Below are 25,164 nucleotides of genomic sequence, written 5' to 3' on the forward strand. Positions count from 1 at the left end.
TCAAATGGTAACAATTAAAGAAAAGTAGAATAATGATATCAAATGTTTCTTTTGCTTATGTTTGCTTGGATGAACTATACATGTCACGCACATAACATTACACAAAACCCTGAAATACACAGAAGCAAATGTACTGCATGTATGCTGCATGTAATGTGTGTATTGGAAGTCTGAAGCCATAGACAAAAAAGAAAAACATAATTTAAAACTCACAAGTGTTCAATAGGAAGTTCCTCCTCAACAGCCAGTTGAGAAAATGTTGAAGTTCTTCTCTCTTCTTTTTACATTCTTGCACAAGACATGAGTTTACAGAATTCTGAAGCGCCCTGCATTGTTTTAATGCATCCAATGCTAAATCAGTTCAGACTGGACCGTCCCCATTATGTAACCTGTATGATAGCTCATCTGCACAACCCAACTAAATAAAAACGAAATCACTTTCTGTGTATCAATTGGGATTCTCAATAATTGTATTGTCAGAATACAATTTGAAATGGACGTGCTGTGCCCAGTACAGTATGGCTGTCTTGTAAAGTGTATTGTTGTAATGTTTCACATAAATGAACTTTATTTTTTAGTATTTAACATATTTAAGTTTTCAGTAATTGCAGAATGTTTCTTGGCTTCTTAACTAAAATCATTTTTTAAAAAGACTGAGTGTCATTTTTCCATTATTAAATTGGTCAAAATGTATTGTTTGTGTTATAATATGAACTGCACAACTGAAATCGACAGGTTAAAAAAAAACCATAAAAAACAACAACATTTTGTTTTAACAATTCTATAGTATGGTAACCTCTAGCTAATTAACTAACAATAGCAGTAATCTAAAGTGATATCCATACAAGTAATTGTACGTGAGCTTGTTTATACTTTAATATTGCCAGCCTAAAGAAAACAATAATGGGCACAGTATTTTTTATTCAGTTTTCAGTTTGGTCACTTTTATTGCAATTATACACGTTAAGTATCAATCAGATAACTGCTGTCAACCCTTGTGGTATGGTAGGCAAACTGTGACTATTTTACTGTATATTGTAGTATGGTTTCATTTGCATCCAAAACACATAGTCTTGAGACTATCCACGAACAGCAGGTTATTTTCTGATTGTCCAAACGTGAGCTTGTTGGAAGGCAGGGCGGGCTTTTCATAAGAACTGTAGACCCGTCATGCCATTTCAGTCTTGGTGAGAGTCGCTTGACCATTCATAGATTTCTCAAGTAACATTGGCTTCCCCTGTACCCAAAGGTCAGCAGCATCTTTCTGCACATTCTTGGTTACTGGGCGTGTTGGCATTTGTCTTTTCGTTTTTAAACATGTGTGATATCATAGTCATTGATAACAAAATATTCTGGGTCAATTGGATGATGCAGGACTGTGTGTTCATTCACTATGGATGAGGTAACACATATTGGATCTTCCAGCTGGTTAGTGCTTCTGAAGGCCTCTGAGGAGCACTGTAACCACATGAATGTATTTTAAACGTCATGTTGAAATAGTTGGACTTTGGCAGAACTGGCTCTTTCAAGCAGTTATTTAAGGGTAGTGTGAAATCGATTATGTTGCACGTGCAGTGTTAAAACCCAGCTTATTTCATATGCTAGGAAAGAAAATATAGTTTATAAAGACTGTTAGTTCAATTATCTTCTTGGCATATTTGTGGAACTCTTGTGGTAGAAAACAGAAGTGAAATCTCTAAGTATGGCACTAAACTGTAAGGCTTTGGCCATGGCTCTCATTCTATCTCTAAATACAGCAGGTTAGCTATGAAAATACTATAGGGAACACTACAGTATTCAATTATTATTGCAATTCACTTTTTTATTATTTAGCATTCTTTAATCATCCATCCATTTTCTCTCTAATGCAAGCCAATAAGTTTAAGAAGACGATCCATTTTAAAATCCTTCTCCAATGCTACACAATAACATTGTGACAATTGTTGTATAGCAGCACATGTTCTTGCAACAGTGTGGAAGCACTTATTGGCTACGCTGTACCAGTGAACTTTGTGTAATGGCAAATTATAATTAACGTAACTAAAGAGCAATTGAGAAGTTTTAGGAATAAACCTAAATATGTATTTAATGGGAAGTGTTAAGTACTGTACAATATTTGTTATATTATCTTTTGATTTTATTCTTAGGGAACACTGAGTGGGAAAATGTTCTGTAAGGAAAGTGTAATTTGTTTGCATAATCAAATTATTTCTATGGAGCCGCATGAGGATATCAAATATGTATGCACAGACTTCTAATAGAAATGTAAAAAAGGAAATGGCAATATTTGTCATTGAATGTATTATGTTTCTTTTCATGTTTCTACATTTAGTACTGTTGAGTGTTTCATAGTTATGGAGTTCTTGTGGATTGAAACTATTTGTTATACTTAATAGTATGTTGAAAACAAAAAAATATCTTAAGTAGATTTATGTTTCTGAAACAAAATTACTGCTCATAATGACTTGTCTTTATTACTCAATTCTATATTTCAGCAGTCTTGATTGTAATGTGCCTCAGAGGCGCTATATTCATTACAATTCACACATATTAAACTAAACAGTATCAAAGAAAATGCTCTTTGACCTCTACCCCCAGTTTCTAATAACAGAGTCATAGTTAAAGAAAATAATGACTTGCCGCATGCAGCAAAAAAATAGATACTCTCACCTTTGCATACTTGTTCAAGAACATTTTATAGTAGATCTGAAAAGAACTCAGTGTTCCGTGGCTCAGTTCCCATAAGAGAGTAGTTCATACAGCTGCATCTTTAGAAACAGAAGATTATTCAGGTCAACCTCTCTGTAATGTCTTTTTCTACATAAATCACTACCAACGGCTGAAGTGCCCTTTCATACTGTTTGTTCCTGCATGTGGCACACATCTGTGTGAAATGGCTGTATTCAAAGGCTGCTGGGATGTTTGAACTAGATAGAGGGCTGCACTTAAAAGAAAAAAAAAATCATCTCCTGAGAATATGGTTTTTTCCAGCATTCGACTCCTGCATGAAGCTTGGGTTGTTTATCGGTAGGCAATAATCTTGACTGTTTTTAAAAAGAGAATTTACCAACAACCTTTTCACACTATGTTGAGTTGATTTGGTTTCATCTCTAGCAAGAAACCTTTGAATATAGTTTCGCTATGGAGTCATAATTGGCGGAGGGCTGCAGCATGGGCTTTGAGATGAGAATGTGCATGGAGTTTGAATATGTAAACACTTACCCCTTTTATGTCTGTATTGGTCCAGTGTTTACATGTTGTATGCAAAGATGAGTAATACAAAAAAGAAAAACATATGAAACATTGAATGTTAGCTTTTCTTAATTTACTGTGTCCTTATTTTTAAATAAAATGTAACGTAAAGACATGAACAAAGAAACATTTCAAAGTCATTTTATGCCTTTAGTCTGCAGCTGACACCCAGGGATCCTTCAAGAAGCTGCTTGATGAGATTCTGGGATCAATAAGCTACTAACAACCAAACGAGCAAGATGGGCCAAATGGCCCCCTCTTGTTTGTAAACGTTCTTATGTTCTTATGTTCTTAAGATAACCATGAAGTTTCCGTGTGACTAGATACTTCTCTTCTTGCTCGTTAAAACATAAAACCTTTGCAGTCCTCAAACCGCAGAAAATGACCCTATAGAGTAAGGAGAGCTAAGGGTGAAAGGTTTCAGTCTGTTCCATTCCAATATACCATTTAATGACTTATGTGACATTTAAATAAGAAAATGCAAAGTAATCATTGAGGGCATCACGCTGGGTAACATGCTTGTTCAACAAGATTCTGTCATGTTCAGTCCATGTCACCAATGCAGTCAGGCTTTGATTCCCAGATCTGACTGAAGACTTGAAAATCTGAAACCAAAGTGGGGTTGTCGTGTCTGCATGTCAGAAGGAGTTACAATTTTGGAAGTTCGGTGACCCTGCTGAGAAAAGGGTTGCAGTTAGTTGCTTTACAACAAAGCTTTCAATTACCATACCTGCTGATTTGGACTTGGCTTTGATTCCTGGTGGTTCTGCTGCTTTGAATGCAAACTTGTTAACCCGTCTAGCCCGTGGGCAGGTCTTTATAAAACACATGCCAAATGCTTGGGTAGAATATGTATGTGTACAGTATATGGGATAAGATAGATGGCGATGCTGAATATATGCTGGTGATAAATGTTTATGGTCCTGTTTACTAATACAAAATAAAAATACAAGTTTAAAAGAAATAATAGAATCAGTTTTGACATGCTACGGAAATAGTTTGCTAGTGTTTTTTTCCATCTTTATGTTGCAGTGTTCAGTTTCTTGTGGGAAAGGACACAAACACCGCACTGTTTCCTGCATGACCAAAGAAGGCAAACGAGTGGAAGATGAGAGTTGTAAACATCTTCCCAAACCGAACGTGAGAAGAAAATGCAGAGGGGGAAGGTGTCCGAAATGGAAAACGGGAAACTGGGGACAGGTAAGATGCCTGGTATTGATCAAATGTTGGATCTTGTTCCACAACTAATCATTAAAGATTGCACAGCCCTTTAACTGGCTTTTCTCTTTTACATATTGATAACGTGTTTATTTTTGGTCAGTTCGAGTCACGAGTGCATCTTTAGTTGTACTTCATTTCTGTATGTCTACTTACTTTCTGCATATGTACTTATTTTCTGTATTTGTACTTACTGTTTCATGTTACAGTCATATAGCTTGCAAGTTTTAGTGCCAAAGTATTTTGAACTGTTGCTATTTTGATCATAAAGATAGACCCTTTGATCATAAAGATAGACCCTGAGATCATTGTCATCATCTTCATCTTCATCGTCATCATTTCAAATTACAACAAAACTTGCTGCCAGTCTGGCACCGTTCTCTCAAAGTTTTGTAAAAAGACATATTTGGAGAATATTACATTTTTCTATAAGGTTGCATTTATGGATATTAACACATGTTTGTTAGAAGTTGGGTCGGGGGTATCTGGAACACATCTGCTAAACAATAAGGCTGTAATAACTGGTATGTGTCTGAGAACTGGTCAACTAGTAAATTGATATTTTACTCTTTACTATTGCTATGGTTTTGTTCTCTGTAAATTGAAAACTGAGAATTTTTAAGAGACGTTGCAGCGCTACAGAATAGTGATGTAATCGTTCAATCCTCATGTTGAAGGTTGAAGGTTACCTAAAATGTGAACAACATTTACCAGCATTTGGCAGCAGAGAAAAACAAAGAAAGGCAGAACCTTCTGGAAGCAAACCTGCATCTCCAGAGCCATAGCTGGGAGAGGGGCTGATTGGGGGCAGAAATTCTGTACATCAGAGAAAACACTCATCAAAAGGAGAATATTTATAGACCAGAATATGAAGTGCGGTCATCCTAGATATACAATAGAAAGGTGGCCTGTTGCCAGGAGCACAGTGTTGCAGGCAGCAGTGCGTAACTGGGGTCTAAAGCATAACAAGAAGGCTACTATCATTGTGTCATCAAAGGATGTGAGAGTAGCAGCAGAGAAAAAAAGAAACAGCCAGGGTAAAGCTGGCATTATCACACAAGAGTGACATGAATTAAGACTGGAAAGATCCATTGATCCGAGGATGTCCTGGGGGAACAGCATGGCATACAGTTTAAAGTATAAATTAATCAGACATTACAAACAAACAAAAATATGAAATGGCATCAAAATCATTTCAAAACAATTACACTTTTGCACCAAATAATTCACTAAAACATTTCTTAGGAATCATGAAATTCATTGCATTTTGAATACCTACAGCTTATCATTATGGGTTGGAAACTTGAAGGGTACCCTAATCTAAATACCAGGGCCTTCCCCATGCCAGCTCAAAACAAGGCAGAGGCAGGTAGAGACCAAAAAAGACCATTCTCATCCACTCTAGAACTACAATAACATTTGAATCCATATCCATTTAGGAGGTTCATTCACAACTCGATAACAAACTTGCAATAAGAAATTAGTTCTGTTGGACTCGGTTTGCCAAAGCCTCTTTTACAATCTGTGGGTAGAACAGTGCTGTCCATGTCATAACTTTCTTAAACAAGTGTAAGACTGCAAAGCCCAATGTCCTTGCTAAATCTCATTCCTTCCACAGTCCCAAAATCTTATCTGGAATAAAGAATGCTTGTGGTTTCTTAGTAACTGAGACAGAACTCAACACTTGTGCTTGGTATTTTTTGTTTTATTTTTGTACATAATAGTTACTCCTTTTAATTGTAATCATCACATTTTAATATCCTAGTCCCTGGGTCTGTTTACAAATAGTTTCTTTCCTTTAATTAATATTTTGCTCCTATGTAAAGTTACAGCTAAGTGGTTTGGCAGGCAGCTTATCAGTATCACAGTGTATTTCATTCCACACGTACTAATGGAATTGTGCTACTTCTTCCTCCCCTGCATAAGACAACTCCCCCAGTGATGGAACCCTAATTATATTTTACCAGAGCCCAACAATTAAAATACTCTTTTAGTTTCCCCCTCTATATACAGCTATGGCCAACTGTTTAGCATCACCTAGAATTTTAGGATCAAGACATATAATTAAAAATAAAAACTATATGAACATAATTTGGATATTTTATTTAATCATGTAATCAATGAAACTACAAAATAGTATTGCAAAAGTCTACCAGAAGCCATAATAGTAGTACAGTATTTCATGTTAGATTTCAAAATGTCTGTCAGTTTTTCTTTAAGCATATGGAAAACTACATAAGCGGTATGTAATCCAATATGTTATTGTAACACATCGCAGAGCAACTCACACACATTAACACACATCAGCCACAGTGGCTAAAGAAAAGGGCTTGATACCAGGAGGTTCCCGATTCAAATCCCAGCTCAGCCACTGACCACTGTGTGTGACCCTGAGCAAGTCACTTACCTCCTTGTGCTCTGTCCTTCGAATGAGATGTAAAGCCGTGGCACAGGGCTTGTGCTCAATCTGGTCTTTATTAGCAATATTGCCCTTATGCTGAATGCACCATTTTCTAATATGTACCATAAGGAACATACCCTGGACTGCAGTTTAAACATAATATTAATCCAGGTGCCCCAGTTTGGCCGCTTTATGTTCAGTTAAAGGTGCAGTAGTTTAGTACAGCGTGACTTTACATTGCGCACTGTGTTGGTAGGTAAACTAAGAGATAAGATAAGAAAAGATAAGCAGTAAACATTTTGTTTCAGCTAGCGATTAATAACTGCAAGTGGTGGCATTTTTTATATCAGTTAGGGAGGGGTAGGCCCTCCATGTGTAAGTACCCATCATTATGATTAGTCTGTTAACGATGGATAACTTTTAGGAAAACCAAAAAAAACAACAACTTGCTCATATAGTATGATGAGTGAAATAGTGAATCTTTTGGCTGTTTCTGTCAGAATATTACATAAAATGTTGCATTATAACTTTACATTACAATTTAATGTCAGTTTCACAGCTATTTCAAATGAGCTGCTGTCTGTTGGTGTGTGCTGCCTCTATGCAGATGCTCTGAATAACTGTATCTAGTTCCTTCAACTATCCTTTAGGCAATAATAATAATAATAATAATAATAATAATAATAATGTAGCTCCATATATAGGAATTGTATGTATACAACTATGTTAAGAAGTTGCTTAACTCAGACAAGAATATCAAGACTAGAAAGGCAAGAATCAAACAGCAAGATGTATCTATGTTTTAACACGACTATGTTGTTTTTAACATGGCATTCCTAAATGTCACATTTTAAAGAAATGCGACCTGGAAGAATCTTTTTAGAAATAGTTTAATTTCAGTGTACTCTGCCACATGACAAAAAGTCAGCTTAGTGAACACAAAACAAAATTAGACTATTTGCAAAACATATAAGCAAAACTGATAGACACTACAGTTTTAAAAAAGCTCTTCTAGTGATTTCCCAACTTTACATAAAAGCCAGCTGTTATTATTATTATTATTATTATTATTATTAGGTATTACCAGCACATCAAGGTTAAGGCAGTAAGTGTAAAATTGAATCTTACCTTCATTATCTACCTGTGCAGTGCACATTAACGTGTGGGAGAGGAACGCAGCAGCGAGAGGTATCCTGTCAGATTGGAAACCAAAAGACTTCAGGAGAGACTGAGTGTACCCAGTCGGCCAGACCCCCGTCCATCCAGCCTTGTCAGGAAATGGAGTGTCCTGCGGTTTACAGCTGGAAAGCAGAGGAATGGCAAGAAGTAAGCACAGGGGCCTGTGGTAGACAGACCATGCCCTTTTCAAAATAAACAAGTTTAAAAGCTGTCGTCATGGTGACGTCCAGTAGTGTCATGTTACTGATTGTGAGAAGTGTGAGCTGTGAACTTGGACCAGGCGACTGACTGCTTCCAAAGAGTTTTGTCAGATGGCCAGTGGAGCTCCAGCCTTAGCTGCTGGAGGGGGGGAGGGAGGGGGGGTGGGGGGGATTACAGTTCGGGGGTAGTGGTTTGCTGATGATGAAAATCAGGTGATTTTTCTCTGTTTTGTTTTACTTATGTAATTACAGTTAGTACATTGTTGTAATAATGAAAGTAGCAATACATGCCAAACTACATGCCAAATTTTGCATATGGATTATTATAGGGAAAAAACTGGAATGTTTAAAAAAATAATAATAATAATAACCTGCAGCTTTATAATCTAACTTTTGTGATTAAACTCTGAAGTTTACAGCGAACCAGAATGGACCAATTGTATTACACTTTACGACACTTTTAGAGAGGGCTGTAGAAAAAAAAGGTCTCACAGTTTGAGGAAACATTTGCTTAGAATTGTATCTCAAAAGTTTTTATTAAAATTGCATAGAAAAAATGTACAGCCGGTCCTAAAACTAGGTCACCAAACAGCATGAAATTACAGTACTTACCAAACAGTCTAATGAGTCCAGAAACCTGCCTCCAAATACGTGTCTGTCCCCCTCATTGCCCCATTCAACAGCTGGAGGTAATTATAAAACCCCATTGTGGAAGGTGCATTTTAGATGGGTCACGTTGCTTTCCTAAGGGTTTCCAGGGCTCCACGCTGTAGTGGGTGTATGCTGTGGAAACTTATAACATGTGACAGACATGATTCCAAGAAATAGGTCCTAGCATTCTTGCCAGTTAATTAGTCTTTTCGTTGGCGGAAGCAGCTGTAATGCAGTGCAGATGTTGTTGGTTTTGTGTTCCCCCTGCATGCTTGGAGACACATGTTCAGTCTGTTTTGTTAAAATCTGTTTTACTTTCCTGCTCCTTGATAAAATAACTAACACTCCTGCTGTAAAGGCACACTGTATTGTAAGCACATTAAGTGGTCGCAAAATGCAACTGGCAAATTGCCCAACTACCCATCCGCCCCCCCCCCCCCCTACGTTTTTGTTTATTTTTCAGATTAGTTTTTGTATAATGTCAAGTTCAAGCACCAATATATTTATGAAGCCAGTCAGAATATAATGTGTAATGGCACTTAAAGAGTTAACCAAATAGGAAAACATGTACATTGTCCAATACTATATCATTTAGCTGTCTGATTTGTGCTATTACTAGTTTATTTTAAATATGAAATACTTCACTTTAAATGACAGTAGCATTTTTTTTTAATACCAAAGTAAATCAATAACATATTTGTTGCAGCAACATTTATTTAATGCTATTTGGGAATAATATTGGCATTTATAGAGGGTGTTAATAATTATGGGCAACGCTTATTGCTATACAGTATAGTACCAAATACAAATAAGAACATCTAATCAGAGCTATAGAATTTCAAGCACAATTTAATTAATCTGTGACTGTAAAACATTTAATGGTAGAATATGTTTGTCAAAGAATTTTTGTTTATTTTAAATTTGCTAAATAATTGCAAAGTTGTATTGTGTCAAAAGAGAAACATAATCCAGACCAGTTGGCACACAAACAGGCTCTCTTGACGCAAGGCTTTTACATCGCTAAAGATCGTGTCTGTTGTTTGGAACAGCACGTTGATCTTGATTTATGGTTTGTTGTACAGCGAAGTTGAAGTAGTGATGCACTTTAAAGCTTGCTGAGATGGAATATGCAACACAGACGTAGGTCATGATTTAAGGTAAAAGCGTTTTATGAGGGCTCCTTCTCTTCATGCCTTGTAAGATGTGCTGACTGCCTCTCTGAGAGAATACAGGAATACAACAGTTCAATTTACATTAGAACAATATTGGGAAATAGCTATAATACATCTAAGCCAGCGCTTAATTGCAGTTCGTTAAAATCAACCTGTAATGAATTAAAATCATGGTGTTCTCAAATTTGTGTTGATCTGAACTTTCAGAGTGTGTCATGGATATATGTTGGCTTTATATCAATTTTAAACAAATGTAGTTGTTCATATATAAATATCTTTAAATTACTGTCATTGGTACAGTATATGCCCTTAGCGTGATATAGCAGACATACCTGGTAGTAATAGTATACATTAAATGCTGTGCTGCAACTCTGTTAGATTTTTAAATCAGATACTATACCACATTAAAGCACCAGTCTCTTAGCTTCGGTATACTAACAATAAGGGCTGATTTTTTAACAATGCATGGTGGGGTCGTGTTGAGGCTGGTGGCTACACTCTGGAAGGGGAACAAACCTGCTAACTAAGTGCAGATTCTTTGGCACATGCTGTGTGGCCCCTTATTAAAGTTTACCATAATAGTAAAAACATGGTAAAGTTTAGGTAAGCATTGTAAAGCCCACAGAGGTATGGTAAAGCATATTAAAAAACAAGGCAAACCATAGTAAACAATGGTTAATACATAGCCATGAGAAAAACATAGGAAAACTGCTAAATCACCATGCAAAATTAGTGTTAAACTTTTTCTTAAGGTCAGAAAACATTACTTTTTAATTAAAAAAAAAAACTGTGATTTTATTCTCATAATATTAAAGTCTGTAAATTGGATCCACTGCAACTAATATATATTTCACTTTTTTTAGTGCTCTAAAACATGTAGCTCTGGAACCAAATATCGGAAGGTGGTTTGCCATGATGACAGCAAGAAAGAAGTGAACGAGATTTACTGCAATACTGACAAGAGACCTGCTGACTTAGAGAGCTGCAATACCCACCCGTGTGACTTTATCTGGATTACAGGCGCATGGTCAGAGGTGAGACTCTTTAAAATGTGTGTAACAGCTTCATTTGGATGATTGTGAGTGGGGGAGTCTTAGGAGATCCAGCGCTTGTTAGATAGAGTTAATTGCTGCTGTTAAAGTCATTTTAAACAGCAAGGCCAGCTGACTAATAACGTACAGAAATAAGGATGGCTGTAGTTGCAATGGAGCAAGCAATTGAGAAAATAAGGAAGAAATACTAGTGACACGCTGAATGGTTGGAGAAACACTTTGGCATTAAGGATTCTATGTAGGCATACATTTGTATTTATCTTTGTATTACAAATATGTAAGGACAGTTTAAACTAACCAGACGAAACGGTTATTGCTCTTTGCATTGTCCTAGTGTTCGGTCAGTTGTGGCCAAGGATACCAGAGAAGACTTGCTTCTTGCAGTGAAGTTTACAGTGCTAAGGACCAATATGAATATGGGTATCAGGCCACGTCCAATTGCCCTGGTACTCCACCGACCAGCGTTCAGGCCTGTAACCCTGGGGAGTGCTCTGCACCTGAATCCTGGAGAGTAGGAGACTGGGGGCTTGTAAGTTTATTTGGAAATTAATTTCACCCTACTGATTGCAATAGTAATCCTGCTTCATTCAATGGGATCTGCATGTGTACAGTGCTTATCTGAGGAGGCAATGGTGCAAAGCTACCATCTGTGGGATTATGACTGAATGAAGACACACAAAGTCCTCCCTAAACGTTTACTTTGTAAATGATGTTTAAGTTGGCTAACGTTTTCTTGACTGACTAGCCCATGGGGTCAATTGATCAAAATACCGGCATATCTAAATACCACTAACATAAATAAATAAGACACTTTCTGGCATTTTACAGCTTTTTACAGAAATGCCCTAAAGAGACCCACATGGACTGTTAGATGTTTGATTTTTATAACCTTGAAGTTTTAATTATTTCAGTGGCAGTATTTAGATCTGCCACTGTTTATATCAATTGAATAGACCCATCTATCTTTGTTGGTTTAGTTCAGTAATATATTTGCATGTATTTTTTTTTCATGCTAGAAAGGGATCCAATATTGCAATTTGCACACCCCATTTACATTTATTGGGTTATTTGCATGTTATTCAATGACAGGACTTATTAAATCTGATGGCACAGACATATGTCTATTGTTCAAAGACATATGTTAATTGAAAACCGTGCGTGTGTTTTTATTTTTTATTGAAGTGCTCAGCAACCTGCGGAGAAGGTGTGATGCAGAGGACAGTCCAGTGTTTAACAGCCGATGACCAAACCAGCAATCGCTGTCAGTTAAGCACTCGACCAGAGGAAAGCAGAGTGTGTCAAAACCATGACTGTGAGTAGAAAGACATGGGTTAATCAGTCTGCCACCTCACCAGTACATTTAATAAAGGTCTTCTGATGGTAATGGTGAGTATTCATTGATTTGCATTTCTCATTTCAAATTTAAGGTGAATTACCCAAGAGCTGCAGCGACATACAAAGACTAAAAGGGTTTCTTGAAGATGGTGAACACTTGCTGAATATTCAAGGAAAAGCTGTGAAGGTGTGTTATATTTTATGAACAAATATAATATATCAGGTCTTTCCGTTGCATTGTATAGTTTATCCATAATAAGTGGGTGGGCAGTATATATTTATAGTTTAATTACCCCGACAAGTGTTCAAACAGTGAAGACCAACACCTGGATAAAAGACATCTGTTCTTCATGCTAACTTACTAAAAGGTTAAGTAACAAATCTGATCAGCACTGCTTACGATTTCTAACACCCACAAAGAGAAAAAGGTGGGTTTTATTCCCCAGTTACTTGGACATTGAGGTTACAGTAATATGTTATTGAACCACAAAGAGAATAAGATATCAAAGGTTTTTTACATGACAATATTTGGAGGAACATCTCGACCGTTGTTTATTTTACTGGTAGTAATCTGTTTCGTGTGCTGCTGAATGCGCAGTTTTTAAATTTCCTATCTCAAAGCTTACATATTTACTGATTTTCTTTGTGTCTGCTTTAGATTTATTGTGCTGGAATGCAGACAGAAAGTCCAAGGGAGTATATAACGCTTGTGATCGGTGATGCTGAAAATTTCTCTGAAGTATTTGGCTTTAGGTAAGAAGAACCTCAAGGTGCAGTTTATCACTATGAAATCTCTGAGGCAGTAATCCCTTCCAATATTTACTGTTGAAATGTCTGTTTGATTTAGACTCAACAATCCCACTGAGTGCCCCTACAATGGAAGCAGGCGGGAGGACTGTAACTGCAGAAGAGACTACACTGCAGCCGGATTCTCCTCCTTCAGCAAAGTAAGGATGGACCTCCACAAAATGCAAATAATAAGTGAGTAAAAACAGGATGTTCCCCATAATACCTTACAATTGTTTACCTGCAAGCACGTTTTAATAAGTGTCTCCTTACTCTTAAAACATGGCCTTGTCAGTTTAATTCTGCCTTCACTGCTCGCATTCATCTTGGATGAAAATGTAGTTTTTTGCCTCTTGGGAAAAGGTAAATATGGTGTGGCAAACATAAGACCTAAGTGAATGTGTGGGGTGGTCTGCTCTCAAAATGATCAATCTCCTCAAAGAATTCACATCTGGACAAGTTGTTGTGTTAATATATACTTGTGTGGGGCATTTAAATGTATGGTCTTACAAAATGTATAAAAGCTTAACAGCTTAATCACCCCACTTCTGGAAAATGATGTGTAATTACCTCCTGTTCCATCACATTTGACCTATGTAATGGATTTCACCATGAATCAAAATCAAACAAATTAGTTGTGTACCCAATTCTGAGAGCCCTGCTGCTCCTGGGGTGAAACGGAGAAAAAGACAGTCATTGTTTGAAAACAATATATGGAATATGAAATACATATTTCAGAGTATGTAACTTGTGTACATGGAACGGGTATTGATGTTTGATGCACTGTCGTTAAGGGTTTTGTCCACAGTAAGATGAGATGAGGTTAAAAGGAAAAATAACCACAAAATCAGACGTGCCTGGCTCTTTTGCATAGTGGTTAAGATGCTCGCTTGTGGTGTGCAAGGTTGCAAGTTCACACACAAGTGCAAGGTCTCCACCCTGTTACATACATCTTAAGAAAACATGTATGTTGTTCAGGTTGAGGACTACGGCTTGAAAAAAAGTATTTAGGTGAGACAAGTATATAAAAATGATTGCCTACGTTTGGAAGGTAAAATGGCTGGCTGTGCAATTCCTAATAAAAAAAAATATCCTTGTATTGATAGTGCAGACATTATAATTAAAGCTTGAATTTGTCACAGATGTATTTCTTAAATTAAAAAGGAGTCGGCACTTATGGCTCCAAGGTTATCAGAGGTCGAAATCATTTTACATTACCCCAACATTTGACGATGACTGTAATTATATTGAAGTATTTGGGGCTCTAAAATCAAGGTTATCTTATGGTTTTAAGTTGGGTAATACCAGTATGGAGCTGTGATCACTCTGCTAGTGCTGTAAGCGTTAACTTGGTTCTATTCTAGTCCAACATCAGGAGACCTGATAATTGTTTTGCATTAGTAAAGGGAGTTTGTTTTTGTGCTGTAAGTGTGTTAAGATATTTAAGAATGAGGTTCTTTAGATGCTTACCAGCTGTTTTGATATTCCCAGCCACAGACTGGCAGTTTGCACATACCCGGGAAGGTCACCATGTTCCTTTTGCAACAGCTGGAGACTGCTACAGCGCTGCCAGGTGTCCTCAGGTATGTGGAATAAGTCATGGAGGAGACACAGCATGCGACATACACAGGGCTGTAACCAGGGCTGACATTCTACCGAGGTCAAACTTAAGTAACATAAATCCACAACATTAAAATCAATTTATATCGCCTCGCCGGCACGGCACAGCAGACTTATGAAAAATACAATTACCTTTACTTTTTAAACATCGTCTTACTGACTCGGACTCTTGTAGTAACTTAATCAATACAATAAAATAACCGCCGTTTCGGCGCTGAAATATGAGCGTTCTCATTGGATGCTTACGTGCTCAGCTGATCCAATCGCCTAATGAAATCAATGTTTTTTTGCAACACTGTTTTACTGTTCAACCTTAAAATCTATGTTACATGGCAAACCAACTGAGAACGTTAAGGAGTCTATATGTACTTTTCCAGAATCTTCACATGAGCATCAGCATTTATGATGCATATAGAAGCAACCGATGCCCATATAAAGCAAAGGAATCTACCTCGATATTAAATACCTCAAGTTAAAGTCAGCTGAAGAAAGTTAAGAACACATGAGAATCAGCATCTGCACTTCTGCTTTGCAAACATTTGTGTTGTGAATGTAATGATGAGATTTACTTTACGAGGGAAATTGTATAGATAGAAGGTAGACTGTGCTTGAGGCAAGTTTTGTTCTCTACTGAAATACATCCACTGAATGCCTGGAAACACAGGCTTGGCTGATGCTGCACCTTGTTTCTATTGGATCTAGTTCAGGACAAGCTACTGTCATTCTAGAATATAATCTGCATTTTATGTATGTGATTCAGCCCAGTGTATAATGCTCAAGGCTTCCTTTTGTATTCAACCCTCTCACAGCCACCATAGATATTATATAGAATACTATTACCTGACTATTACCTCACATACTACAGTTTTATTTTGTTCATAGGTTTTAATGTTTTATTTATTTTAAGGTTTTAAAATCTTATTGTATACCCCCTATCCGTTTCCCACCTCCCCAAACTCACTCTCATGTTTCTTCAGTATTTGGTCTAACTTTTTTTAAGTTCAAATTAAACTCCCCACAGTTTCATAGCATTTGCTCTTCAAACTAGAAAGGACTTCTTTCTGTAAGTTGTAAAATTGCATGTGTTGGTTTTAGCTGCTGTGAGTCCTGTCTACACAGACTCTGAGGCCTAGTGAGAAAATATGCACAATTAAGTACAGTTTGAAAGCCTGGCCATAAAACAACTCTGCTGCCCCCTAATGGAAATTATGTAGAACAACCAAATGCTGAAGCAGTGCCGTACTGCAGATTAACCTAGTTGTTGTGGATGTAAATCCTAACTAAATACATTTTATTTTTAACACAGGATACAATTAGGAATTTAAGAACCCAAGAGAATGTTTATAAAAAGTTTTAAAAGCATTCCTTAAATAAAGTGTGAGTAACAAATGTTTAATGAAATGGGCCTACTTATTTTTGTGTACATTTTTGTCTGGAATTGAATTAGTTTTTTTCCTGTATTTTTAGGGTCGTTTCAGTATCAACCTATCTGGCACAGGGCTTCAGGTGGCTGAAGAAACTAAATGGATTTCTCAAGGGAATTACGCTGTGGCTGATATACAAAAATCAGCGGTAAGAGATTGAACTACAGTATAGTATTACTGGTAATATAAGGACCTCACCTGAGGTTATACTTGGGTTCAATGCTACACATAGTAAACTAGGATCTTATAACCTTATAGCAGAAAGTGAATGTGCAAAGGTAGCCAAGTACAGAGTCTTGAATGTGCCGTCTTGTGACGTCACGGGAGCAAAAGTGAAAATAAAAACAACACCAAACCCTATAGGATGTGTGTGAGTTATAATATGTGAATGAAGAGGTGGAAAATAGTGCAAGGAACTTATGGGGGAAATCTGAATTTAGTTGGCATATTCATATTATTATATAAATTTGTCTTTGCATTACTTGTGCATATTTGACCAGCATAAAGAAACACCAATTATGGAATGTAATTTTATCCAATAAAAAAAGGGTTTTAAACATTGTTCTACTCACCACTGACTGCTTAGAAAGGGACATGTCTCAGGCTCAGCCTTACTGTGTACCTTCATGCATGGGTCAGGTTATGTGTAACAGCCTCTCTGTCTGAAGGATCATTTAGCGACATCCACAGCCATTCACAGTAACTGTTGCTAAGGTTTCAGTTGAATTAAACTACACAGCAAAAATATCCAACGAGAGTTACTGAATTACCGAAGTAAGAAAGAAAACCTGACTCTAAAGGGGTGTCTAATTCTGAGAAAAAAAATAATTAAAAAAAAGCCATCATTAATGCAAAATGTATTCTCCAGCAAAACAAATACAGGAAGGCTTAGTTTAGGTTGTGATAAAAATGGATGCTTGTTAGCTGAACTAGTTTTTTTTGTTTAAATTTACAAATTCTTCATTGTAATTGTCATAAGTGCTGGCTTCCACTCACAGTTCACATGCCTATGATGTTTGATAGATTCTGATTTAGTGATTAAACAAAGGCAGCTGAAACCCACTCAACATTTCACCTATACCGACCATCGCATCTGAATAATGCAGAGCTCATTTGATCCGGGCTGCATACTGATAAAGTTTTAGGAAGGAAAAGCCCACAAAGTATTTAAACATTAATCTCTTAGGGCTCCCAGCTATCCAATTAGGTGTAAAGACAGCCAGGTCTGTTGACTGAACTAAAGCATATTATGCAAGTTAAGTGGAAACCTTGATTCAAAATGCTTTTGGCAGGTTTCCACTAATCTTTCAAATAATTAATTTATTTCAGCATCTGATTTGAAATAATTGAAAATAAAGGGGACTGTTTAGAAATAGGCGAGTTCATTTAGTTGCCACCAGAGTAGCACTTTAATGAGATACTTAACATACTTTGTCAAGCAACTATTTCAACAGGGTCCAACTGACCAGGTCAGAAACTCAACAAATAACAGCAGGCAAGTTTTAGTGTAGCCTCTGGGCAGAGAACCAAGTCTTCACATTTCCTCAAACTTTCCCTTGAGATCTTCTGATTCCTTAAAGTTCTGCTTTGGAGAAACTTGGCATAATGAGCTTTGAAAGAAAGGAGTTAACTGAATGTCTTTCTAATGGTAATCAGCTAAAATGCTTCTTTTGGCAGGAGAAAAGAAAAGACACCCAGAGGCAGTGGGTAGAAGTAAGAAAGACCTGAAAGCTAAATCATCTGTATTTTGTAAAAGCCTTTGATGAGTGCTTATGATGAGATAATTACATTTACAATCTATCTTATTGTGTCAAACTAAAAGTTTAGCTAAAAAAAGTTATAAAACAACATCTTAAAAACGAGATGATGCATCTTTGCAGATCTATCCTGGTATCTTCAATGAATAACCACCAAAAAAAAGTGTATTAACAGCAGCTAGCTCTGTTGTTTAAAGTCACCTCCATGTAAATGTATTTTCATGAACTTCTCCACAGCCTGACGATAACTGATTACCAGCCTACATCCAGCCAATCTGACAGGAACTGCAGCAGAGCCTTACTGAACATATTGTAAATGTGACATAAGCATTGTGTCCTCATTATGTCATGGGCATATTAGCCTGCCGAGTAGTTAGTGGGTGGGTGGAACAGCTTCTCAGTGTAATTTGAGATCCCTGCTCCATTTAGCTGAGAAGAGGTCAGCTTTCATGTTAACTGCAGTTGCTTTGAGTTGGAGCTATAAGAGATTTTAATTAGTCAGAAGTATTGGGTCATTTGGTTAATTTCTGGGTGTCACCATAAGAAAAGAACAATCTGATTTATATTCACGCTGTGCTGAAATTTTTCTTCAGAGAATTTGAGTTATCGTATCATTTTTTTGTTACGATACCTCCAGTGTCTAATGTTAATGTTAATAAACATTAATAATCTTACCATACAATGTGAATTTTGGTGTATTAACAGATAGTGTGAGATGAAACTCAACAGAATTTTTATTTCCACTCTGCTGTTACTGGGAATGTGAGATTTATATATATACTCCTCATTAAAAAAAGTTTTTTTTTGCTTACAGACAGCCTGGTCAGGTTTATCCCAAAGGGCCTCAATTAAATGGAGATCCAGTAATTGGACATTTTAAGCAGGGCAGTGTATAAATTGCTCGCTGTGCACTTCAAACCTGTTCCTGACATCTCTGTATCGATGGATAACAAGCTCTGTGGGCTGAACTGCACCTGCTATGATATTTAGGTATAACTGTCAAGTAACCTTGGCCTACCTGATCGGCTTATCTTAATCTAGCCCTATAGGGATAAACTTTACTGATATCCCTAGACAAGGTGACCCAAGCCTACAACGCTGTATTTTCTGTTTGAGCTTTACAATAGGGGTCTCCAACCCTGGTCCCAGAGAGCCCCGATAATGCAGGTTTTATAGGTGTCTTTACATCATCAGTGGCTGAAGATCCAGAACTCATGTTAATCTTGACTAATTAAGCCAGTAATTGGTTCAATTAAGTAACTGAGAGCTTGACTGAAACAAAAACCAGAAGACCCTATATCTCTCCAGGACCCCTTCTTTAAAAGATAAAGGAGCTTGGTTAGGTTTATTCCACTCTAAAACTCTGAAAAGGAAAAGAGGTTAGAATTGCATTTTGGATATATAGCCTTCTTGCCTAGAGGAAGAGTGAGCATGGTGAGCATACAGACTATGCTGCCATTGACTGCACATTGTATACATAGCCATGCATTCTTTTTTTTAGCAGCTTTGATGCCACACTGCACCTTATCCCGAACATTCGCTTTACTTTGGTCTATCTTCCACCACTGTGGAACATATTCATGATGTTTTGCCAAGCGTGTGACTGTGAAATGTCATTTTATAGTGAACCCATAGAGTAATTTAGGATGGCTAATCTAAAATACTTGCATGTTAGAGGCCCAATCGGCAGGCTATGCAGGTAATTGGCAACAAGGAGCCAAAATATAAATGTGTTTGACATCAAAGGCAACACCGGTAAAGCATGTTGAAATTATAAAAGGTCTCACACAGGATGTATTTAATAGTTTTTAAATACAGTGTGTAATGTCATAGCCCCTACTGTGACTAAACCTGCGTGAAATCTGTGGATATTTGACACCATTGTGTAGCGTTAGAGGAATTCAGTTTACCATTTAGGATGTGACTCCTTTTGTCTCCACAGGATAGCAGCAGAGTGACAGGGAAATGTGGAGGATACTGTGGGAAATGCACTCCCTTTTCTGGAACAGGTTTCCGTGTTGTAGCAGAAGGTTAGCTTTTCTTGTTGTGCTCTATGAAACTTTTAATATATTAAGTAAAGCTTTTTTATGTTTTGGTATTCTAATTCTAATACATTTTTCCCACTTTCTTTCAGGAGCTTTTTAAGTTCTGATCTTCAGGAGGTGCTGAGGCAAAATGAAGATAAAAATATATATATTACCTCTGGTGCCTGCAATGTGTATATATTACAGTATATATAGAATGTAAATATTGTATATATATATATTTGAAATTTATTTATTTGATTTACATATTTTTATTGTAAGTGATAAGGTTGTATTAAGTATATGTTTTTTTTCTTTTTGTTTACATTGCAGTGCAATGATTTTACCAGTAATTGCGCTGCTGTTATATTTTAACTTACATTTTTAAGTGAAAAAGGATATAGGAATTGTACGTTCTTTTTTTTTTCTTTAAGAGGTCAAATTACGCAGCATTTAAAATAATGTTTATTAACACAAGAATGTATTTGTTAGGCACACTCAGTACAATAGCATGTGTCCTTTGCAGTAAAACACATGGGATTGCATTACCTCCTCCTGATACTAAATAAACTCACCAGGATGTGTTGTGTCATCAAGCAAGCATTGACTTGTGTTTACAGGACAGAAGGCCATCAGCGGCAGACACTAAAACCCATTTGAACTACAGATTACGATTTTGTATTTTTATCCTGAAGTTTTCTCTACATTTGTTTTGGCAAGACCTTTCTTCTAGTTTTACCTCAGAGAGTTGGTTGAGTGTGAAGGGCTCTAAATACACTGGCCTTGTATTCCTGTGAAGTAAATGCAGCACTTTGATTGGTCTATGATGATGACATAACTTATAAAGTACAACAAAGGACAGAAGAGCGCTGGTGAAAAACACGTACCTTGTGCTTCATTGTGAAGCGCCCTGACAACCACATTGACCTCCAAGGCATTGAAACTTAAAACAAAAGGAATCGTAGACCATTAAAAAAGAAAGATGACCATTAGACTGAAAGAGATGAAAGAAACTCATGAAGGTTAAAGTGCTTGGAGCCAGGACAGCTGAGAGAGGTGTGACACAAAATGTCTTGGAAGATGAAAAGTTGACACTACAGGGAGATCAGAGCCAGTCGTCTGTCTGTGCATGAAAAGATTCAGAGGAACATCTGATGCTTTGGATTTAATTAAGAAGCATTTCTCATCAATTACCCTTCGGCTGCAGGAGATATGTCATGGGTAATGGGCAACGGTCTTGATAAAGTAGAAGAAGAAAAAGTTACTCTTGCACTCTGATATTTAAGATTTGGAAACAAGCAAGCATGTTGATAAGAAAAACAAGTGCGGAATTAACAAGTGGAGTGGGGTAATCTGGACTTCCCCCTGACAGCTTTTGATTGAGCCTGTAGGAGGTCTTGTCGACCGGGCAGCCTCTGCCAAGTTCTGTTTAATCTTGTGAACATTTCCAATCATTATATCAATGCCTGTTTGCTTGCACGCTCAACGCAACCTTAATCAGATTTCAAGCATCACTAAATAAACAGCAAGTTCAGTTTTTTTCCCAAATATCATCCTTGATGATGATGGACAGAGAAGGAGATGCTCTTATATCTCGTACTGTCAGACTGAGAGGACCACAACAAAAGAAGATTGCAAAACTACACCCTGTACCAGAGATTTACCAGAGTGTTCCTTTCTGGGACTGTCAAACCCAATATTAAATCTGAATTATAGCATAGCTATTGTCATGTCATTTTAATGGAACTATGGATTTACTGTGTACTTTTTAAATCAGTGTACCGTGCAGCCTTTGCAATAGGTAAAAACGTTTGAAGTATATTACATTAGTTTGTTTTGGCAGTTTGTCAGAACAGATCTTATTTTTAATATGTGTCTATATCCTGAGCACCCACGTACATTATGACAAATTGTTTTGTTCACCATGCAAAGAAAAAAAAAAGGAAGGCATGGCCATTACTTTCACATTTTCAGGACACTTTTGAAAAATGGTGCTATGAAATATTTTCAATTTTGATATTTTTTCATATTGTTTCCTTTTTAAGGTTCAATGGTAACTATTGCACATTCTTCTTTTATTATTATTAGTAGTAGTACATTTGTATTCATTAGCACGTTTTGTTTTTGTTAGAGAAAAATCTAGTCCATATATCTTTATTATAAGTATTGTAATGTTAGCATGGATGGTAGAACTATCAAAGCAGAGGAGGACTGACATAGTTTTATAACAATGTATTAAAGCATACCTTTGTTGCAAAAGCCCTTGAGTGATAAATCTTAGAAGATAGCTCTTACATCAGTCAAAATTTTACTGAAGCTGAAAAATCTGCTTCACAATGTGAATGCTAAACTATGTACCTGTAACAATGCTGTCAGCCTGGTGTTTTTATATTGAAATGTATCTGTTTTTTAAAGAAAAAGGGAAACCCTAGAAATACACTGCTAGCATTTAACCAAGTAAAATGACTTGCTCATTATTTCAAGAAACTGTTTTGTGTATTCGTATTTCTAATTACTGAAGGAAAGGTTAACAATATTAGCAACTTTTCCAAGGACAAGCCTTTGCAGACTTTCAGCCATGATTTTTGTAAAAAGAGTTTTGAAAATTGATAACTTGTTGTAGAATGTTCTACTGATTTTATGCTCAAAGTAGGATTCATTGAAAACCAACCTTTTTTTAACAGTGTATTTACATATTGTGTCTAATTTACCTCAGTTGTATATATCACATGGCATCTAGTTTCAGTAAACCTGTTACAAACCTCAGGGTTACTTTAATACATGACTATTCCAATAAGTAGGGAAGCTGCCAGGAATATGAGAGCCAAAGATGAGTCGACAGTCAGGGCAAGGACTGACCCACTTAAAGTAAATATATTTGTGAATTATAATTTATGTAATGTCTTCCAGTGTATTTTGCTTTACTTTGCCATCAGCACGGATATAACATGACCTGTATGTGGCAATTAACTAGTTTATTCATTGGTATTATAAAAAGGGAAATTGAAAAGCAGTGGCTGTCTGTGTTTGACAACCTTTTGTGCTTTTTAAGAGTAACATTGCTTTTTTTTTTTTTTAAAGCAGTGTCTAAACTGTGGTGCCTTTGTTGCACTTAATGATTTTATCCTATCACTTCAAAATAAGGGAATTGATTTAATTGTTTAGATTTCTGCTAAATTTAAAAGTGAAAAGTGTAGCGGATGCATTTTACTGTAAGTCTTTTTTTTTCTATCTAAATGTTATTGTATATAAATGTTATCATGTGTAACTATGTACAGAAAAGAGTTTTACCTCTATACTGGGCACTGTGTTATAGGAATCCTAATATTTACATATACAGTATTTTCAATCTGTACTTGTAGATGACCTAGTTATTCACGCTATTGATTCAGTTTCACTGTGTTGTAATATATCAGTGCCACCTGTATTATCAAATTCACATGATTACCCATATCAGAGCCATGGTTTATATATTAATGGAAATACATTGTGTTTACTCTTAAAAGGAAACACATGCGGTTGCTTCAGAACCTATAAGTTTGGAAGTGTTTTAATTATGTTTATGATTTCTGCATTTAAGCACACATTTTAATACTAAATTAATTCTGAGGTGTGTTACATTTTTAAGTTATTGGTTTGTAAAAACAAGATCTTTTTTTGCCTGATCTCTGATTGTTAAACTATGCACTGAAAGCTGTTTTGATGACTATTCACTGCTTATCAAATAAATTATTTTGATACACGGGGTTGACTTTGGTGTTTTCACTTCCATGAACAAAACAAATGTTAAGCTGTGGAACGGAAGAGGCGATATGATGGCATTATTGCTGCTCACAAATCTAGTTGAGAATTCATTTGTAAGGCTTAAATATGTATTCCAATAAAGCTTATTGATCCTACTAATACTTTATTCTGAGATGTGATTCCTCTCTTGTGTTGATAGTAGATTAAATGCATATAGAACAGGCCTCTTAGCATCATGCATCAGGGGAGGCTATATAACCTCAGATTCTGCAATGCAGTTGTTAACAACAAACTCTTACTGAGATTTTTTGCTGTATGCTGTATTTTTTCTGTGTAATAGATAATGCAGTACAGTATATGGCAGAAAGAAATGTCAGGAATTGAGGATGTTTGTGATGTCTGTTGTTCATGGCTACTTGTAAATCAGTGGTTGCTTATGCTATTAAGTGAGCAGAGGCCCTCTAGTGGAGATTTGGTAATAATAATAATAATGTCTTCCCTTAAAGCTGTGGGTCCCGCCCTCGTAAAATAGAATCAGTAGAGCTGACAGCTTAATTAAACCATTGTGTTGCCTCAGTACTCAGTAAAAATAATAACACTCCTGGAATGCTGTGGTTAAAACATAGTATTATAATTAAAATACTATCTTCGCTTGGTTTGCAAGGGGTGAAAACATGATATATTATTTTTTCCGTTGGTTGCCGTTTGGAATGAAGCCAGTTGTTCTTGTGTTTTGAGTACTTTCTGTGGGGCACAATTCAGCCATTCTGAAAGAGCTACTTTCATCATTCAAATGTGTTGTCTTTCCACTGAAAAGTAATTTAGGTATTGCAATTTCTATAAAACCAATCCTGGATTTACTGCAAACTGTAATGGAATGTTTTATTAAAGATATGTATAACTTATTTGTTTCCAAGGATTATGAACTGTTTTTTTGGCTGAACACCACAAATAAGTGGCTATCAAGGGTGGTCTGTTTAAATTATTATTATTATTATTATTATTATTATTATTATTATTATTATTATTATTATTATTATTATTATTATTTCTTACATTTTCTTTTTTGTAGCAACATATTTCCCACAGCGGTTCTGTAAGAATCATTTAGTCTTTTAACCCCTGATAATAGACTTGTTAGTAACTCCTGTTTAATATGTAACGATTGCTCTGAGCCATGAAGGCAGAATCAGCATCCTGCAATGTCTGGTGGTATCTTAAAAGCTAATGGAAGATGAACTACAGAAATTCCACTCTTGACTGCCCCAATGGGAGTCAATATATCTACGTTTTTGCATGAGTGAGTTAGCAGTTATTGTGCATTCAGACACTACATTTTTTGATTTACG

General features: G+C 36.4%; 1 protein-coding gene and 1 long non-coding RNA gene across 3 annotated transcripts in view; one reads left to right on the forward strand and one right to left on the reverse strand.

Moving 5' to 3' along the window:
- Window positions 1-23,813, forward strand: part of LOC117413997 (A disintegrin and metalloproteinase with thrombospondin motifs 9-like) — a 47,177-nt gene extending 23,364 nt beyond the window's left edge. Inside the window, exons 29-40 of the mRNA XM_058999669.1 lie at window positions 4,285-4,452; window positions 8,021-8,197; window positions 10,937-11,107; window positions 11,460-11,654; window positions 12,308-12,437; window positions 12,553-12,647; window positions 13,119-13,213; window positions 13,308-13,441; window positions 14,738-14,829; window positions 16,334-16,438; window positions 19,990-20,077; window positions 20,182-23,813. Of these exons, the coding sequence (XP_058855652.1) occupies window positions 4,285-4,452; window positions 8,021-8,197; window positions 10,937-11,107; window positions 11,460-11,654; window positions 12,308-12,437; window positions 12,553-12,647; window positions 13,119-13,213; window positions 13,308-13,441; window positions 14,738-14,829; window positions 16,334-16,438; window positions 19,990-20,077; window positions 20,182-20,192 (1,461 nt within the window). The 3' untranslated portion in view covers window positions 20,193-23,813. The remainder of the gene's footprint in view (window positions 1-4,284; window positions 4,453-8,020; window positions 8,198-10,936; window positions 11,108-11,459; window positions 11,655-12,307; window positions 12,438-12,552; window positions 12,648-13,118; window positions 13,214-13,307; window positions 13,442-14,737; window positions 14,830-16,333; window positions 16,439-19,989; window positions 20,078-20,181) is intronic.
- LOC131701503 (uncharacterized) lies at window positions 738-8,113 on the reverse strand. Of its 2 annotated transcripts, XR_009308837.1 has the most exons (5): window positions 8,000-8,113; window positions 7,009-7,132; window positions 3,223-5,286; window positions 2,671-2,768; window positions 739-1,458 (listed from the first exon to the last, which is right to left on the reverse strand). It is a non-coding gene; the product is annotated as an uncharacterized LOC131701503 (long non-coding RNA). The 2 variants fall into 2 exon arrangements; XR_009308836.1 differs by having other exon boundaries at window positions 738-1,458; window positions 2,671-5,286.
- Window positions 23,814-25,164: the final 1,351 nt, after the last annotated feature.

The sequence above is a fragment of the Acipenser ruthenus genome, chromosome 25, assembly GCF_902713425.1.
Source record: "Acipenser ruthenus chromosome 25, fAciRut3.2 maternal haplotype, whole genome shotgun sequence".
Classification (NCBI taxonomy): Eukaryota; Metazoa; Chordata; class Actinopteri; order Acipenseriformes; family Acipenseridae; genus Acipenser; species Acipenser ruthenus.